The 13,084-nt window shown below is 42.5% G+C and overlaps 1 protein-coding gene across 2 annotated transcripts in view; it reads right to left on the reverse strand.

Moving 5' to 3' along the window:
- The window catches only part of phkb (phosphorylase kinase, beta), a 152,450-nt gene that overhangs the window by 108,980 nt on the left and 30,386 nt on the right, over positions 1 to 13,084 (reverse strand). For both annotated transcript variants that reach the window (XM_079239387.1, XM_079239388.1), the window contains exons 4-6: positions 8,341 to 8,440; positions 4,867 to 4,974; positions 3,617 to 3,697 (exon numbers count right to left, since the gene is read on the reverse strand). In XM_079239387.1, coding sequence (XP_079095513.1) covers positions 3,617 to 3,697; positions 4,867 to 4,974; positions 8,341 to 8,440 — 289 coding nt within the window. The remainder of the gene's footprint in view (positions 1 to 3,616; positions 3,698 to 4,866; positions 4,975 to 8,340; positions 8,441 to 13,084) is intronic.

Consider the following 13,084-nt stretch of genomic DNA (forward strand, 5'->3'; position numbering starts at 1 on the left):
CAGACCGAGCAACGTGGATCAGACCGAGCAACGGGACTCAGACCGAGCAACGTGGATCAGACCGAGCAACGTGGATCAGACCGAGCAACCGGACTCAGACCGAGCAACGTGGATCAGACCGAGCAACGTGGATCAGACCGAGCAACATGGATCAGACCGAGCAGCGTGGATCAGATTGAACAGCGGGACTCAGACCGAGCAACGTGGATCAGACCGAGCAGCGTGGATCAGACCGAGTAACGTGGATCAGACCGAGCAGCGTGGATCAGACAGAGCAGCGTGGATCAGACCGAGCAGTGTGGATCAGACCGAGCAACGTGGATCAGACCGAGCAACGTGGATCAGACCGAGCAACGTGGATCAGACCGAGCAGCGTGGATCAGACCGAGCAACGTGGATCAGACCGAGCAGCGTGGATCAGACCGAGCAACGTGGATCAGACCGAGCAACGGGACTCAGACCGAGCAGCGTGGATCAGACCGAGCAGCGTGGATCAGACCGAGCAGCGTGGATCAGACCGAGCAACGTGGATCAGACCGAGCAGCGTGGATCAGACCGAGCAGCGTGGATCAGACCGAGCAACGTGGATCAGACCGAGCAGCGTGGATCAGACCGAGCAACGTGGATCAGACCGAGCAGCGGGACTCAGGTGGGCGGTTTGAGCTGGTTTTGCCTTAATTTCTTAATTTCTGAAGTGCCAGAAAATGGCAGAGCCCAGAAACTGTCTGGTCATCATACTGACATCATGTCGACAACAAAAACACACCCTTCACAGCTGACGCGGTTTCTTTCGAGCCCGACCCCGTCATTTTCTGCCTTTACACATCAGCAGCAGCCGCAGTTATCCGGCCAACTAAATACCCCGTCACTTTCTAGGTAAAAGGTCTACATCACTGGTCCTCCTTCTAAAGGAAAATGTGCATCATTATCTTCTATGAAGGCCCAGAAGAACCAAAATCCAAAATAAACACAGAAATATAAAAAAAATTGCTCATTAAAAAAATGGGTAAGCAAATAAATTATTACAGGAATGATAAAAAAATAAAAAAAATTTTAATGAAGAAACCTCTTTATTGTGACATAAATGTCTATTCAGTTTTCTAGCTTAGTATTAATACCAGTTTATTTACTTTTCCATGTCATTTACTGTTTAAATTATTCATTAATTTGAAGCTTTTTCTCTCTTCTTTATTTTATATCTGTCTTTATTTCTGTATCATTTTTCTTTTAAACTTTCTAATCCCCAAAAAGATTCATTTCTGTATGATGAATAATGTTCTGCAGGCGGCAGAAAACCTTTTTACCAGATGAATACGACATGCAACATGAGCCAATGGTCCCTACCAAAAAGGTGCAACTGAAGAGACTCTTTGGAAACTTGCTTTGTAAATGAAGTTACGGTTTTTGTTAGTTTCTGATTTTGCAACAATACGGCGAAGAAACCAACAGAGAAACTTCTGCATCATCATGTATATCATAGTTATTTATCTAAGTTATTTATTTATCATAGTTATTTATCTAAGACGCAGGCGTCACACTACGGTCCTTGAGGTGTTTTTTTTGTCTCCATGCTCTTGCACACCTGACCAAAAAGAATGAATAGATTGACAAGATGCTGTTGGATCCATTAGATTTGAGCCAGGTGTGTTGGTGCAGGTAAACAACATTAACCTGCCGGATACCGGTCTGGAGGACAGGAGTTGAACAGCCCTGATCTAAAAGAAAATATTAAGCTACTGTTAATTGGGTTTTCTTTCTTGTACTAGCTTTGAGATACAACATCATGTGGCAGGGCATGCTGACTTGTTAATATTGTTGCTTATAACCCTGTTTGAACATATTTTCTGTATGTTATATCTAAAGATAACTGAAAGCAATTTTTTACATCTGTGTTTTCTTTTTCTTTGTAAAGGTTTTCAACCTGATTATCAACTTATCCAACTGTCTGGGGCCTACATGGCCATAAGTAAACAGAGGAAAAGGAAATTAAGAAAGTTGCCGTCTGAGTTGATTCAGCCTAACCTGTAGTTGGCTAAGCCCCTTTTCAAGTTTGGGTAGACTTTATGTAAAACCCCAGGAAAACTTGACAGTGGTTATTTAGCATTCTGCTTAACTCGTGTTGATAAGATGTTGCTAGGCAACACCAGCAGTGATCTCCTTCCATCTGGGGGAACTATGGCTGTATGGCGTTTCACAGGTAAAAACCTGTTGCAGCGTTCGAGTCTGGAGTTTATTATGAGCTTTCACCTCCACCTGACGCTGCTTTTGCTGCTGTTACTCGTTGACGCTATTCTTTATTCTGTATTTAATCCTGATTCCTGTTCAGGTGATAAAATGAGTTAGTTGTGTCGGAGTCTGTTGTTGAGACTGTGAGCTAGTCTGTTGTCGGTTCCACGTCGGTCTTTTTATATCCAAACCGCATCCATGCGACAGAAATTTCACCCTTTTATGAACAAGCTCATCGGTTTGCGTTGGCTGGTCATCTTTTAGTGAATTATCCTGCTCTGAAGCACGTCTGCTACCATCTTCCTCCATGTTTGTTTATATATTGCAGTGTGCTGTAAAGGACCTTATCCTGGCGTAAACGACACAGCCTCATATGAAACAATCATCCAAACAATATATATCGTCATATCTTCCAGCCCTATTGTTGGTATTTAATGTATTTCCCACTTATCTAAACATGTTTTTTTAAAGGGGTGTTATTATGGTATTTGGAGTTTTCTGAGCTTTCTACAGTGTTACAGTGTTGAATCCTCATCAGACATGTGAACGGCACTGTTTTTTTTTATCACCTAAGCGCATGTTTGAGTTTGAGTTTGAGTTCCAGCACTCTCTCCATTTGGTTTCCATGGTGACGAAAAACGTGTCGTTTCAGAGAGGTTTTTCTACTTGGAAATCCTTGTGACGTCCCGGGGGATAAGGTTCGGTGATTGGTTACCTTCTACTGGTTAACAAGGGCATGTACAAATACATCAGGCGGGTGGAAAACGTGGGATAAAGTTATTTCCAACGATGGCTGGTGAGTTTACCAAAGAGACACATCCTGCTGCATTCGTTGCTGTGGGTTGCTGTTTTCCACTTTGTTTTCAGGGTCTGATTCAGGTTCCAACATGTAGGGCTGTATGCTATGTGTTGACATTGTATTTTGTTTTTTTATTGAGTTCATATTAGCCTAATCCTTCTGTTTATGAGATGTTACAATGACGGCGAAAGCAGGTGCGGTGCGCGCTCCCGATGTAGTGCAGTGGCGGTAGGCGGGGCTTAATGCGGAAGAGTCTCAATCCACTCATTTTGCCCACAGGCTGATCTGACAGCCTACGGAGAGGGTCGGTCTGAAGTAAATAAAGCGATTTGTGGCAATAACTCGCTCAATCCCAGCCCTTCTGGGCTCAGAAATAAAAATAAATTAGCCTGAAATGCACATAATAGTTCCACTTTAAAAAACAAACATTTCTTTCCACCATGACAGTGACGGAAAGCAGCAGGTGAAGCAGAAACATGAGCTGGTCAGAGAGTCTCAGACTTGTGTAGGGAAAAAAAAACCAAAGAGGACATAAATCTTTTTCTTCCAAGAAATCGATCATCTTTGAAGTCATTTTTATGTCTTGATTACCTCATCGGTGTTGTAAATGATCTGAAGACCTGAGCAGATCATCTCCACCAGGTAGAGCAGAAAGAGAGAAACGGCATCGATCTGGAGTGATGACAAAAGGAGGGAGAGACTCGGTGAACTGCCATTAGAAACCATTACTGTCATTTTTACACTCTGGTTTATTCTCGTGTTCGTCAATCCGATTTCCATGACATTGTAGCAGCTGCGAGCAGAGCTTTATGGTGGCCATTAGGCCTGCCGCGCGGAGCTGCTATCAAATATAATGGCGGTATTACAGTGACAGAACAAACAGCAGGGACTGAATGTACACGCAGGAAGAGATTCCCTTTTGTTGAGCATGTCTGTGTCACAAGCAACCAACCCTGCAGTTGGGGTTTGATTTTCTTTCCGAGTCTTCCTGTTGATGCATCGGCCGCTTTTACATTCAAACTCTGCACCACACTGACCTCTGTCGATACAATTGACAGAAAAATTAACTGCTTGGGTGCCGATTTAATGCACTTCTCAGGAAAAGTTGGGTTTTTTTTGTTTTTTTTTATCCACATGTGTGTTTCTGACAGAAAGCTGAAGAACTGCGTCTGCATTTTATTCCCAAGCACTCAGAAATAGACCTGTCACAGGAGATGAATTAGCTTATATATTCATCTTTAACAAGGTCCACTCGTCATTGTCTCCTGCCTGAAAGCGAACCCACTTTCACTCTGCTCTGAGAAGGTACTTCATCTCGCAGTGAAGACCAGGACAAACAGCGTGTGTCTCATTCACATGTTAACGGTAGAGTATGTAAGATTTTCAATATTTTCAAAATAAATTAACTAAAAAAATAACTACAATCATAATTAGATAGTTTTTTTAAACATGTAGGTTCCAGTCTGTCCATATTTGATGAGTTATTAAATTACAAGTTTAATTAATGACAAATGAATGTTTTCTGACCAGTAAAAAAAAAGTACTTTTTTCCACCAGTAGGGGGAGTATAAGCCCATTTATTGCAGAGCGGCTCTGAGCTACAGCTCACAAGAGATTCCTGCCCTCACTGGAGCTGGCAAGGAGGAGGGGTGAGGGCTGAGTTTTGCTCATTACTGCCAACCTGTGGTCGTTTGTGGAGGTAGCAGTTTTGTGGTTTTGCTCACGACCTGGTGTTTGCCACCTGGTGGTGGAAAGAATCACCTTGAAATCATACATACTCTGCCTTTAATGTGTAACTTGTTAGTTGTGTTGGGTTTCCACTTGTGCGCCCGCTGACTGACCTGCAGGTGGTGGTAGTCGCCGTACGAGTAAACCTCGTCGCCGGTGTCCACGTTGAAGACGGAGTGCAGACACTTGGAGGGGCTGGGGTCCTTTTTAAACTCCTCCACCTTGCAGGAAGATAAACGAGACGTGGGGAGGATGGTGTCAGACAGGTCAAGGATAAAACAGACGCAGCAGAACAACAACAGACGAGCATTTTTAATGGTTTAGTGATCTTTTCTGTTCTGTACTGTACATCTAAAATTCTTCCATCTCAGCTGATACTTGACCTCCTTTCAGCATTTCCCCGTTAACCATTATGTTCGCTTTTCCCTTCGTAGTCTTTCCACTCTAACTGACCCGCAAATTCCTGTTTCCAGCGTGTCTCGATCATTTCAACCTCTTGAATTCTTTCAGCACTTCAGCTTAAAACACTCGCTTGAACTTCTTTTAGCGTTGTCAAGTCAACCGCCTCCCCTTTCAATCATACTAAAATCTACTCTGTAGTTAAATTTCTCCCGCTGACTGCAGCATCTTCTGCTGCATGTATCTCCACTGCAGCAGACACACCCGGCGCGTTGCTGATCAATATCAAGAGCTTTTTAGATATTTAGTTGATTTCAGATTTAATTCAGTGACTGAAACAAACCAGATTCAGTGTCTCACGTATGATGCACTGTGCAGTCGGAGCGCCTGCCTCTCCTGGAGGTTAAGGGTCACATGAAGCCCAAGCCGGCTCAAAACAAACCATCTACAACATGTTAGTCATGGTTTGTTTTCTCCTGCTTGTTGGTGGCTTTATGTGAGGCTGCGGCATCGACTCAAACACACACAGTAAATCACAGCTGGGCCGGCAGCACTGTCGCACACTTCTAAATAATTGGACCCTTTGTCCCATTTTTACCTCATTTGTTTCCCTTTTCACCACCTCTCTGACTGCTCCCTCAGTCATCAAACCCCCCCACCCACCCCTCACTAGCCATCTTCATTTTTCTTTCTACTTCCCAATTTCCCTCTCTTAATCTACTTCTCTGCTTCTACTACTTTCTATTATTTACCCTGCTGTGTTTTACTTCTTTCTCTTCCTTTTTTTGCAGCTTTATCTCATTTTTCAAACTCACTCCTTTGTCTCTCGTTCGACAGAATACCTCTACGCCTCTCTCTCTCTCTCTCTCTCTCCAAAGTCAGGTCAGAGTGGAGACCCTCTGTCCTACTTTTACTGAAAGTGCTCCACTTCTTGCCATCCCACAGCGGCTAATATGCGTGTGTCTGCATGTGAGAGTGCACGGAAAGAGGATAATGGCTTCTGCCATTTTGGTTTGTGTGAAACCCATTTTAGTGTCAGTGTCTCCCTGAGCTTTCACTCCAGCAGAGCCGAGGTGTCGAGTGGCTCCACTTTAAGGAAACTCTCAGAACCGCCAGACTTTGCTTATTTTTCTGATTGCTGCGACGAACCAACATGAGCTTCAGAATTAGCACGACACTTTAGTACCTGCTGCTGAAATAGGAGGAAATGGTAAAATAAGTGCACCAGTTGAACGACGGGAAACTCAAGCATCTTCTCTAAACAGTTACCAGGTCAGTCTGTCATTTATTCCAGTACAAAAGGAGATTAGCCCAAACAGCTTGGGATGAGATGACTCGGGCGGAATACAGCAGTTTCAGCCACGAGTCACGAGGCAGGTAGCCCAGGATTAAATAACACCCAGATTTTTATGCTTAAATCTGAAATCTGCTACTTTGACTTTCTGGTTTTGTTGCAAACAAAATAACAGTGGAAAAAAAATGAAGCAAAAGAGTCGTTTTTACTGACTTACTGATCCACGGTTCATCTGAAAATATCGACTCAAATGGATCCAAGCCTGAGGCTTTGAGAGAAAAGAGTGCCTGGCAACCGCCCAGAGGGTCGTAGGAGAAGTGGCGTTCCCAGTCGTCAATGTGTACTAAGTTTGTGTGTGCTCAAGTTTTGGTCCCCATCATGTAGTAAGAACAAGTTCTCTCTCTCTCTCTCTCACACACACACACACACACACACACACACACACACACACACACACAGCCAGTTTATCGTGAACATAAAAAGTCTCCAATGATTTAAAAAACCTAAACTGACTGTCTACATGTTTATATGAAGTCCTAACAGGGTCAAATGTTCATGTTTTTAAGAGCAGGCTCAAGACCCACCTTTTTAGTTTGGCCTTTATTTAATTTTTTATTAAGTTTTAATTGGTTAATTTATTCAGTTTTGATTTTCTTTTGATTATTTTTATTTAATTTTTATATTTATATGTGTGTGTATATCTGTATGTATATGTGTGTCTATACACAGGTATCTTTTTATATAATGTGTCTGTATGTTTTCTTTATGTCTGATTTTAAACTGTAAAGTGCTTTGAGTTACATATTTTATGTTGGAAAAGCGCTTCATAAAAAAAGTTTGATTTGATTTGATTTTCAGTCACATTGTGCTTTCCATCATGAAATACAAAAAAGAAAAACAAGGACACACACACACATACACACACAAATGCACAAACAGGATCGGACAAGTTAATCTCAACCTGTTTTTAAATGAATCCAACAAACAACAACTTACTGATTACGGTTATCTGATCCACGGTTAATCTGAAAATATCGACTCAAACGGATCCAAGCCTGAGGCCTGCAGTCGGCTTTTAGAGAAAAGTGAAATGTTGTTGAATAGCAGAGATGGAAGACACGTCTTCTGCAAGTCGATGAAGAAACTACAAACAGGGTGTGTTTAAGGTCTACACTTTGAAGAGGGATGGGTCGAGGTGCGGGGCATACTTATTTATGTATTCAGTACAGACATGGCAGAGTAGGACCAGTTATTTATTAAGCTTGCAGCATAAAACAGAGTCTTGTTTATAGTCTTAATGCAGCCTTTGTGGTGAGTTTCTATCTGCTTAACTGTCACATGAAAAGTACGATCATACACAGCTGAAGTGCATTGGCATCGTCAGGATCATCTAAACATCGAACTTTTTCGCTATAGGAATATTCTGGGCTCCTTCTGGAGAATACAATGAGCAGACAGCGGAGCCGAGCTGCTGTATTATTTACCCGGCAGCCGTCCCGTGTCACATCTTCGATAAAAACGCCATGTACTTTGTAAGTGCTGGAGACGGGGACGTAACAAACGCGGCTCTGTGTAATTAACTGTGTAAACGCAGCTTTGTAATTAAGACACAGAAAAGCTCTCCTCTAAATAAGATCTACATCTGCTTCTGCTGTCTGTGTTTAAGACAATGTGGCTTGCAACTCTTCATTTGCAGCCTACTCAACATATTCATCAGGTTTACTGCAGAAGAGGGATTAAATTTCCTCCTTTAGAGCAAAAGTCTTTGTGAATGAACAGATTTTCAGTCATTTGCTGTGATATGAAAGAGGAATCAGGTGAGTCCGATGCTCTGCCTTTTAATTTGTGGATTGTGTGATTGTAGAGATGGCAAGCAGGAACGCCACGAACTCACCTTATCTGCCTGTCTCATGTAACAGTAGAGGATCCCTCTCATGCACTTAATTGCAGAGTGCTCCATTTCATGAGTTCGTCCCAAATCATCATCGATGCGTCTGGAAAACAAGGAAAGGAACAAATTACAAGCTGCCAGAGTTTTTGGTCCTTATTTATGTTGGTTATGTGTTGTAAACAAAGGTATGACTGATATTCAGCAGCATGACGGAAATAAAACATGAATAATTTTAGGGAAACTCAATTCATGCCCTGCATTTGCATTATCCTAACCCTAACCTGACTCTAACCTTAACAATTACTTACCTTAAAGCTGAAACTGGTCATGGTTTTAGTCGTTTTTTTAAATGTTTATTTTTTCTTGTTTTCTTGTTTTTAATTTTAAATCATGCTTCCTATTGTTTAATGTTTTGTAGTCTCTATAAATCACCCTGTTATTGAATTGTGCTATAAAAATAAACTTGCCTTACGGATACCAATTCCAAAACATAAATTCTCATCAGAAACTTAACTACAACCTATATATATATATATATATATATATATATATATATATATATATATATATATATATATATATATATATATATATATATATATAAATATATGTATGTATATATATATATATATATATATATATATATATACATATATATATATATATACATATATATATATCAGCATGCAGCCCACATATGAAGGAAGTAATCTAAGGTGCATTCACATCAGGATAGTCCACTAGAATGGGTCCAATTGGGGACTCTGCTCAGTTGTAGGGGGGTGTATCCATGCAGATGGAGACCATGTTCTTGTTGAACTTTGGTCAAACAAGCCAAACCATTAGAATAATATATCCCCATTCTCCCCAATGGCAGCACTGCACTAGTATCTAGCAAAAGAGAGGACTAGACCCACGTGAGGAATAAAACTCTGTTTCTCCTTCCTTGTAGTCTCCTTCCTGCATTGGGTTCATTTGACATGGACCGAGACCTGTAGGCCGTACTTGTCAAGTTCTGGATTTAAAAATATGGGAAATTCTCTGGCAACCGCCCAGAGGGTCATGGTTGGAGTAGGAGAAGTGGCGTTCCCAATCGTCAATGTGCAGTTTGTGTATGGTCCAAACCTTACCATCACAAGTGAATTCCTAATCCTAAAATGACTGTCTACATGTTCATATAAAGTCCTAACAGGGTCATTTGCAGTCACATTGTGGTTTCCATCATGAAATACAAAAAAGAGAAACAAGGACACACACACACCCACACACACACACACATGCACAAACCAGATCGGACAAGTTAAACTTCACCTGTTTTTAAATGAATCCAAGTTGAATACTTGGCTTCTTTCACACCATCAATAAAAACTAATGATCCTATTGGCAGCCATGCATGCCCATACAATAACACCACCTCTACCGTGTTTACAGACGATGTGCTGCACTTAGGCTTCCTGTCTTTTTGCTTCAGTAACTTGTATCATGAATCAAAGCCATGAAGTCAAAGTTTTCAGCCAACACATTTGGAAATATTCTCCATTCACTTCAATTTTCTGTGGCTCTTCTGGTCTTTTCATTGAACTAGGGTTGAAAGTGACTCTTCATTCTTAAGAAGGCTCAAAATAGTAGACATGGCCAGATAAAACTTCTGCTACTTTGTTTTTTTAAGGCTTAAAACTGTCCCTTTAATTCCATTAAAACCAATTTGGACTAGTGGCAGTTCTTATGAACAGCCGCCAAATGCTAATTCAACACTTGGAATAAAATTCAGACCTTTTAAGTACTTAATGTATCATGAAAAACTGAGGAAACAGGCCACAACTGGCCTTGAAACTGCTTATCAGCAAATTCCCCCAATTACTTTTAAGGCTGTGACAATAGGAGGACAAAAAAAAAGAAAAAAAGGAAAATGGCTGCAGCTCAGACACATTCTTCCATCCCTGTTGTGCCTTTAAATTAAATACAGAGTTTCCTGCATCATGTGACACTGGTTTCACATTTTAATTTGGATAATCATCATTTTATCAACTCCACACAATTCATTTTGACCTACTTGAAAGAATATGAATTTAGAATTTAACATTGTGACATTAAAACTCACAAGCAGCCAATGGGAGGGTTAGTTCGGCAGCAGCCAGACGTGGAAGAAAAACGCTTCTGCGGTCATGAAAACTTCCCAGTGAGGACACAACGGACCGTTCACCAGGTCAGAGCAAAACATCTTCAAACCAAATTCATGCAGGTTAATGCTGAAATGCAGCTGAAATGCAAAACTTATGTGTGAAGGGACCAGAGTGGGATCGGCACATTCGTCGTGAGGCTGTCAGGTTGCAGATGCATGTGAACAAGCTTCTGCTTGTAATGACTTTGGCTGCTGACCAAGGAAAATGCAGCCAAACTTAAAACTCCAGTGATAAACTGTTTTTACATAAAAAGGAAGGGAAGACGCCCGATACCATCCCATTTTAAACTTACTCCAGTCATTTGTTGCTGGAGTGTAAATGGCTGACACTGTAATATAAGACGATCCAACAAGGCGATCCAACAGGGCGTCCAACAGGGCGTCCAACAGGGCGATCCAACAGGGCGATCCAAAAGGGCGTCCAACAGGGCGATCCAACAGGGCGATCCAACAGGGCGTCCAACAAGACGATCCAACAAGACGATTCAACAGGGCGTCCAACAAGGCGATCCAGCAGGGCGATCCAACAAGACGATCCAACAAGACGATCCAACAAGACGATCCAACAGGGCGTCCAACAGGGCGATCCAACAAGACGATCCAACAGGGCGATCCAACAGGGCGATCCAACAGGGCGATCCAACAAGACGATCCAACAGGGCGTCCAACAGGGCATCCAACAAGACGATCCAACAAGACGATTCAACAGGGCGTCCAACAAGGCGATCCAGCAGGGCGATCCAACAAGACGATCCAACAGGGCGTCCAACAGGGCGTCCAACAAGACGATCCAACAGGGCGATCCAACAGGGCGTCCAACAAGACGATCCAACAGGGCGATCCAACAGGGCGTCCAACAAGACGATCCAACAAGACGATTCAACAGGGCGTCCAACAAGGCGATCCAGCAGGGCGATCCAACAAGACGATCCAACAAGACGATCCAACAGGGCGTCCAACAGGGCGATCCAACAAGACGATCCAACAGGGCGATCCAACAGGGCGATCCAACAGGGCGTCCAACAGGGCGATCCAACAAGACGATCCAACAAGACGATCCAACAGGGCGTCCAACAGGGCGATCCAACAAGACGATCCAACGGGGCGATCCAACAGGGCGATCCAACAGGGCGTCCAACAGGGCGATCCAACAAGACGATCCAACAAGACGATCCAACAAGACAATCCAACAGGGCGATCCAACAAGACGATCCAACAAGGCACAGCGGCTACAGTAACGCAACTGGCACTTCACATTTAATTAAAAGTAAAACTGGGGTCATCCAGGTTAGACAACTGCGAGACGACAACATCCAGCGCAGGAAAAAGAGAGAAATATTACAGGCTACAACGTTGTTCGTCAAAACTATAATCTAGAGTCATCATGACTACTTAGAATAGATGTTTATGGGGAGTCGAAGTGTGAGTCTAGTCATTGAATTTGTCGTGCACACACACATTGGCAGCAGCTGGGCGTGAAGTAAGTAATGGTACTAGCCAAGCCTGTCAGATGAGAATCATCTTAATTAAATCCCAGTGACAATTCTAATAGGAGGCAGCCATGACTGATGACTGGGATCTGCCCCTGGTCACATCACTGCAGCGCTCTCTATTTTTACCCTTCTCTTTCTTCCCGTCTTCCCCCTCCATCTCATTTCCTCACTCAGTCTGTCTCTCCATCCGCCCTTTCTTCTTCCTATCTCACTTATCTCCCCATTCGTTGCTTCTCTTTCCCTGCCCACTTGCTTCCCCATGCCCTCCCACAGTCTCCCTCCCTGCTGTCCTTTCCAAGGCGGTGAAGGTGCTCCTACTCCTGAAGAGAAACCACTCAAAAATGAGCATTTAAAGTAAGTTTGAGGGGGATGTCAATAAAATGTAGAAGGGGCACAAGAGACAGACAACAGGAGACAGACATGTGAAACCAATATCGACTGACTGGTCCATCGTAGTCGGTATATGGGTGTGTAGATGGTATATGGGTGTGTAGATGGTATATGGGTGTGTAGATGGTATATGAGTGTGTAGATGGTATATGAGTGTGTAGATGGTATAGGGGTGTGTAGATGGTATATGAGTGTGTAGATGGTATATGAGTGTGTAGATGGTATATGAGTGTGTAGATGGTATATTAGTGTGTAGATAGTATATGAGTGTGTAGATGGTATATGGGTGTGTAGATGGTATATGGGTGTGTAGATGGTATATGGGTGTGTAGATAGTATATGAGTGTGTAGATGGTATATGGGTGTGTAGATGGTATATGGGTGTGTAGATGGTATATGGATGTGTAGATGGTATATGAGTGTGTAGATGGTATATGAGTGTGTAGATGGTATATGGGTGTGTAGATGGTATATGGGTGTGTAGATGGTATATTAGTGTGTAGATAGTATATGGGTGTGTAGATGGTATATGGGTGTGTAGATGGTATATGGGTGTGTAGATGGTATATGGATGTGTAGATGGTATATGAGTGTGTAGATGGTATATGGATGTGTAGATGGTATATGAGTGTGTAGATGGTATATGAGTGTGTAGATGGTATATGGGTGTGTAGATGGTATA

This window comes from Telmatherina bonti (genome assembly GCF_933228915.1).
Source record: "Telmatherina bonti genome assembly, chromosome: 1".
Lineage (NCBI taxonomy): Eukaryota > Metazoa > Chordata > Actinopteri > Atheriniformes > Telmatherinidae > Telmatherina > Telmatherina bonti.